The 7,141-nt window shown below is 34.1% G+C and overlaps 1 protein-coding gene across 1 annotated transcript; it reads right to left on the reverse strand.

Moving 5' to 3' along the window:
• Positions 1-3,187: 3,187 nt before the first annotated feature.
• On the reverse strand, positions 3,188-7,141 carry LOC141284488 (chymotrypsin-like protease CTRL-1). The gene is made up of 7 exons (XM_073817451.1): positions 7,087-7,141; positions 6,871-6,971; positions 6,704-6,783; positions 6,530-6,611; positions 3,655-3,835; positions 3,431-3,561; positions 3,188-3,349 (listed from the first exon to the last, which is right to left on the reverse strand). Exons 1-7 carry the CDS (start codon positions 7,139-7,141, stop codon positions 3,188-3,190), a joined length of 792 nt encoding a protein of 263 aa, XP_073673552.1.

Genomic DNA, 7,141 nt, shown 5'->3' on the forward strand with positions numbered 1-7,141 from the left:
CTTAAAATGTTTTCCTCAAGAAACATAATTTCTTATCGACTGAAGAAAGAAAGACACAAACATCTTGGATTGCAAGGGGGTGAGTAAATTATCTGTATTTCTAGAAGTGAACTTCTCCTTTAATGACAGAATCCACCATATATGGTACATATTATTAATAAACTGTAGTATTTTACTATTTATTCATTTTAATATGGCAGCATATATATATATATATATATATATATATATATATATATATTATATATATATATATATATATATATATTGAACTCAGACCAGATGTTTAAAGAAAGTTCTTCCCTCACACCTGCCAGATTCAAGGTTCACTTTCTAAATAGATTATTACTGACCTCTAGTGGTTGATCAAGAGCAGAGCATGAATAAGATTTATTTCTACAAGTATATTTCAATTCACTTCAGTGTACACTCATAATGATATTATTCTTGACATTGTTTTATATTTTAGTCATGAATTTTTATTTATTTGTAGATCTTCATTATTTGTGCAACTGACAAGGCAACCCAACCAGTAATGTGGCGTCACAGCCAGGTCATAAATCTCCAAAACTTGCATCACCAAAAATGGACAAAGGTCTACACAACTGGCGTACAACCGGATCTGCCAGACTATTGCATTGTAAGTAAATCACGAGCCTGAATGCTAGGAACAGGCAAAAGGTTATTGTTCTCAGGTATATTTCATGGTTGACATAATGCCCTTGTTAATGCCATTGTTTTGGGGCAAAAGGAATTTTTCTGTTATAAATATCTCACCTCACCTTTATTTATGTATATTTAAACAATACAGATTGTTTAAGCAGCTTTACAGTGTTAAGCAGAAAAATAGTGTAAAAGTAATGCAAACAAAAAAATTTTTAGTAAGCAGCTCTTAAAAAAAAGACAAAAGAGTACAAAAGTTGGCAATCAGTTTTTCAGTTAAAATACAGTGTTATAAGTTTTTTTTAAAGATGTGTGTGTGTGTTTGTTTGTGTGTGTGTGTGTGTGTGTGTATGTGTATATATATATATATATATATATATATATATATATATATATATATATTTACAAAAAAAGAACAAAAAAACTTATAACACTGTATTTTAACTGGAATATATATACTGTATGTAATATATATATGTATATAAACTGTTTTTTTTTGTGGACACTTACAGTGTTAATTTAGTGTTATTTGTGTAGTATTGTAGTACTGTATAATATTTTGAATTAGTCTTTATTAATTTATATTATTCAACTTTGTTTTTGTAATTGCATGATTATTGAAATTTTTACAGTTATAAAGTAATTTTAGAGTATTTCTTTCTAAATGTATTATTTTTTTACATTACTGTTTAGGTTAAGTTTATTTTTATATGAGTTTTAGTTTTAATTTTAGTACATAGTACATCAACTTATTTCAGTTAAAGTGTTTCTTCTAATATTTATATATAATTTTATTTTAGTTTTTGGAATGACTTTTAATGTATTTGGTTAACAGTAACTACATATATATGTGACCCTGGACCACAAAACCAGTCTTAAGTCGCTGGGGTATATTTGTAGCAATAGCCAAAAATACATAGTATGGGTCAAAATTATAGATTTTTCTTTTATGTCAAAAATCATTAGGAAATTAAGTAAAGATCATGTTCCATGAAGATTTTTTGTAAAATTCCTACTGTAAACCTATCAAAATGTAATTTTTGATTAGTAATATGCATTGTTAAGAACTTAATTTGGACAACTTTAAAGGTGATTTTCTCAGTATTTTGATTTTTTTGCACCCTCAGATTCCAGATTTTCAAATAGATGTATCTCGGCCAAATATTGTCCTATCCTAACAAACCATACATCAATAGAAAGATTATTTATTGAGCTTTCATATGATGTATATATCTCAACCTTATGACTGGTTTTGTGGTCCAGGGTCACATATATATATATATATATATATATATATATATATATATATATATATATATATATATAATAAATTTATCTATTATTATTATTAATTAATAAAATTGTCTTTTTTTCGTAATAAATAGCTAACTTCTTTATTTTGTTTTTCTGTTAACAGTCATGATTTTACTAGTAGGGTTACATTTCAATACGTTTCCTAAAATGTGACCCTGGACCACAAAACCAGTCATAAGGGTGAATTTTTCAAAATAATACATTTATACATCACCTGAAAGCTGAATAAATAAGCTTTGTTATTATAACACAATTTTTGGCTGAGATACAACAATTTAAATATCTGAAAGCTGAAAGTGCAAAAAAAAAACAAAAAACAAACAAACGAAAAAGAAATATATATATTGAGAAAATTTGAAGTTGTCCAAATTAGGTTTTAAGCAAATCAAAAATGAAGTTTTGATATGTTTATGGTAGGAAATTTGCTAAATATCTTCATGGAACATGGTCTTTACTTAATATCCTAATGATTTTTGGCATAAAAGAAATTTTTTTAATTTTGACCTATACAATATATAATATTTGGTATAGGTCAAGAGTCACAAGTCTGTGGTCCAGGGTCACAAGTCTCTTATAAGTTTTTGTAACTTCTTGTACATCTGAAAAATGACAGTTTTACCAAGTCACTCAGTTTAAGCAGGCTAATAGAAAGAGTCATCAGAAAGAGGCTTTATAACCCAGTCGAATTAAACATAATAGTAAAGCTCGTAAAAGTGAGGCAAAAGAAAAAAACGACAATCAGAATTGTTCAGCACTGCATGAGAAAGCATTTTGTACTGTGGCTTTAGCAAAAATGTAGTGACTAAACAGATTGAGCAACCATCTTGACTGGATTCTAAAGAAATGTTTTCAACCTGTTATGATGTGACTTTTACATGTAATAAAATTGCTTTCGAAGAGGTATCAGTTTGTAAAGGTTATGTACAAGTCTAAAACTTCATGTATACACTACTAGTTTCAGCACCATGGATAGAGGATTTGTATTGTTTTAACTTCATTGTTATGTGGATTATGACAACTATTACATTTCAAGTTCAGGCCATTAATTACACTCTGCAAAATTATTAATTGCTTTTTTTTTATTGCATTTTATTTTACTCATTTCATTTAGTGAAAACAGTATGAAGTCACAGACTTCAACATGAACCAAACCCCGCACCCACAGGTATTCAAAGGCAGAAAATAAATATTCAGAGTGATCTCTAGTGCTCTAGTTGGAAGCCATAGTCCTGTCAATCCAGGAGCGCAGTTGGGAGATGCGGGCGTAGACTGCAGGAAAGTTAGTGTCACAAGTGCTTCTTCCCCAGGACACAGCACCCACCAGAGTCCAGACCCCTGACCGCTCACACACCAGAGGACCACCAGAATCACCCTGTGGAAAACACACATTAGAGATTAAACAGCAGCAAAGTTAGTATGATAATGTGTTTCTTCTTGATCTGTTTTCATATACCTGGCAAGACGAGGAACCGGAGGCTCCGGCGCAGATCATGGCATCAGTGATTCTGCTTTGACCCCAGATCTGCCTGCAAGCAGCAGGACTTGTGATGGGTACACCTGTTTGCTGCAGGATCAGAGGGCTTGCTAAAAATAGAAGAAAACATGATACATTGCATTGTACAGTAAAAATATGTGTTGTTATTCCCTCAGTGTATTTTTGTTTTACAGCTGACTTACATGTGGTGCCAGTTCTACCCCATCCAGTGGTGAAGCAGCGGGTTCCAGGCAGGATGTTGATGTTTGATGGAGCCAAACATATAGAAGAGATACGGGGAGTAAATGTGACTGGAGACGACAGTTTCAGCAGAGCAATGTCATTGTTGTAGGATGCCCTGCTGTAGAGCGGATGGGTGATGACCTGCACATACAGAAAAGATGGATGAATGGTTACCAGTGACAGCTGACTTCATAGAAGGTAAACTACATTTAAGTCAAAAGTTTGTCAAAATGCATGTTAGTTTTTATTAAGCACTGACCTGAATAAGATATTTTACATTAACGATGTTTACATCTAGTCCACAAGAGTAAATAATAGTTGAATTTATAAAAATGACCCTGTTCAAAAGTTTACATACACTTTTTAATTCTGTGTTGTTACCAAAATTATCCACAGCCGGGTTTTTTTGTTTGTTTGTTTAGTGATAGTCTCGTGTTTGTCCTGAACATTTAAGCTGCCTGCTGTTCTTCAGAAAAGTCCTTCAGGTCCCACAAATTCTTTGCTTTTCCAGCACTTTTGTGTATTTGAACCCTTTCCAACAATGACTGTATGATTTTGAGATCCATCTTTTCACACTGAGGACAACTGAGGGACTTTATGCAAACTGATGCTTCAGAAGGAAAAGCGATGCATTAAGTGCCAGTGCTGTAAACTTTGAATGGAATGAGGATGCGTACATTTTGCCTAAATATCATATTTTTTTCATTTAGTATTGCCCTTCAGAAGCTACAGAAGATACTTACATGTTCTTTAGAAGACAAGTTAAATTTACCCTGATCTTCACATTTAAACAGTTTTCTCTTTTAATTCGCTTAGGGTATTGTTTTTATTTCTAAAGCATCAGTGAGTGTTTGAAGCTTTTGTAATAATTGAATGCAAATCCCCCAGTTGTCCTCAGTGTGTAAAAATAGATCTCAAAATCATACAATCATTGTTTAAAAGGGTTCTAATTTACAGTCCCTCCAGAAAAACGCGATTATGCGATCGCATGATTCCATGCATAATCAGCCAAAGTCCGCATATTTATGCGGGGGACGCATTTTTTCAAATATGCCGCACTTTCGCCGCATAAATTGCAGATTTCCGCGCGCAAAATATGCGGGCTTGCATGATTTCATAATCCCTTTTCCGTTTGGGTCTTTGTCTTCGTTCTTTCGAGTACTATTGTGGTCGCGCGTTGCCGCGACGTTCTGTCTTGCCTCACTTCATTTTCGCCTGCCTGACCAGTCCACATCAAGTGAACTGGACATCGGGAGATTGTGAGACCCGAATATTAATCCGTGTGGCCGTTTGGCCACCCCCGCACTGTTTCAACTGGAGGACTGTGTTTGTGGGGTTCGTATGGTACCATTAGATTGTTGTGTGGATGAAATTATAAGTTGATGTGAGTGGTTTGAGTGTGGTCTGTTTGTTTATTGTTGGAAGCGTGTGCGAGTGTGTATATGTACGAGTGTGTGAGCGTGAGAAATCGGTACTAAGGGTTGTGAGTTTGCGTGATCTTATGGAGTAAATTTTGTTGTGTGTATATTGTTGATGGACCAGGTGTAATGTGATTGCATCTGTTATTTTGTTGCTTTTCTATTGTTGATGATCAATTTTGTATTTTTCTTTTTTTGTGTGTGTTTATTGATTTGATTTGATTTATGGTCATTTGATTTTTTTTTTTTTTTTTTTTTTTTTTCGTGTTTAGTTGATTTTGACTTATGACTATTTGATTGTATTCTTTTGTGTGTGTGTGTGTGTTTATTGATTTGTGTCAATCTGATGTTGATTTTGTTAATTTTGTTGGACGGGCTAAGGAGTGCTGACCACTCTAGGTCCATGTTAATGGGTACCCTTGTTCACTGAGTGATTTGGCTCTTCTGATTTTTCTGTCATCTGAATACACGTGTGTTTGTGGTGAAATGAGTACATTAGTGTACGTTTGAAGTGCGTAGTGAAGTGGAATTGGGGTAGGTTGGTTATTTCTCCTTGCCATCTGATGTGTTACTTTTGATTTGTCTAATTTATTTTTTTTGTTTTGATTTGGAAGCCATATTAACCCCTTGTGTCCTAAATTGTGTCTGTGTGTTTAGCTTTTATCCCAGTAATAATAAAATATTGTATCTTTTTTTCTATATTCACGTCTCTGCTCTATTCTTGTGGGAACAGACCTGGGTGTCTTTGACCATTATTTCCCTGGGAGAGATTCCCAGGGTGGCATAGCCTAGTCGATGTTATAATTATAATTGAGTCCAGAATAACGAAATTCACCCCTTACGGTGCTACATCTGGCAATAAGGGTGTTGGGGGAATCACTTTTTTCTCTCTTTTTCATCAAACCGCAGTTTTTGCAAGTTCCCGCAGTTTTTGCAAGTTCCCGCAATTTCATCGCATAAAATTGCATAAATATCCCGCATATTCAGTCGCATTTTTTAAGAAAACGTGCCGCATAATCAAGGATTTTTGCCCGCAACAATCACAAAAAAACGCCGCGTTTTTCTGGAGGGACTGTCTAATACACAAAAATGCTGAATAAAATGGTTTAAAAAAAAAAACTCATAAACAAAAAACAAAACAAAAAAACAGCTGTGGATCATTCAGGTAACAACACAGTATTAAGAACTCTACTATAATTGTTTCTATCATTTTCTCTTGTTGACTATATGTAAACATCTTTTATGTGAAATATATTATTCAGTACAAAAAAAAAATAACATGCATTTTGTACAATCCTCCTTATTTTGATAAAATAATTAACATTTTGCAGATTCTGCAAGGTCTATGTAAATTTTTACCTCAACTCTATATACAGTATTGGTCAAAACAAAATCAACTAACATTAAAGAATGTTACCTTAGAAACTAGTTTGACCTGGATGGGTTCAACATTGGAGCCACGATTGTGTTCTCCAAAAATGGCACGGTGATAGCCAACCCTAAAAAGAGAGAGATAAATGAATAAAATGAATGGATAAAAGACAGACAAATAGCTGAAGCATGTGATGTTTGCCAGATTGAAGACTCTTACACGACAGCGCAGTGGGCAGCAGTGAGAACCCAGTTCTGGTTGATCAGGGATCCTCCGCAGAAGTGGAAACCAGTGGGTAGCTGTTTCAAAGGTAAAAGCATTAAAAACATAAGATTTAGTCTTTAAGCAAAGCAGACAAATGTGTGTTTGAAAAACAGATGAGTTACCTGGAGAGAGACCTGCCAGGGCCAAGAGCCAGAGATGGCATTCTGTCCGTTCACAATCCTGCTGCCGATCGTCTGTGGTTTAATCGCAGGCACTCCACAACCTGTTATTACAGAACAGAAGCTTGTGAAACAAGAATAAGGCAGGAATCTCTTAAGTTTTGCATTTTCTATATTTGCCCATCATTTTTCTTGCAAATGTCTGAAGGAGACACTTACCCAGAGCAGAGGCCACCAGAGCAAGGCAGGTGATGGAGAAGATGGTGAAGGTCAT

The sequence above is a fragment of the Garra rufa genome, chromosome 14 (assembly GCF_049309525.1).
Source record: "Garra rufa chromosome 14, GarRuf1.0, whole genome shotgun sequence".
NCBI lineage: Eukaryota > Metazoa > Chordata > Actinopteri > Cypriniformes > Cyprinidae > Garra > Garra rufa.

What these genes read in the sequence shown, in the direction of transcription:
- LOC141284488 (XM_073817451.1), bottom strand. Translation starts at nt 7,141, where the DNA reads ATGACCTTCACCATCTTCTCCATCACCTGCCTTGCTCTGGTGGCCTCT. An exon ending in AGGTCAAACTAGTTTCTAAG is followed by an intron (nt 3,836 to 6,529) that starts GTAACATTCTTT and finishes CTGTATGTGCAG; the next exon opens with GTCATCACCCATCCGCTCTA. An exon ending in GGGTAGAACTGGCACCACAT is followed by an intron (nt 3,562 to 3,654) that starts GTAAGTCAGCTG and finishes TTCTATTTTTAG; the next exon opens with CAAGCCCTCTGATCCTGCAG.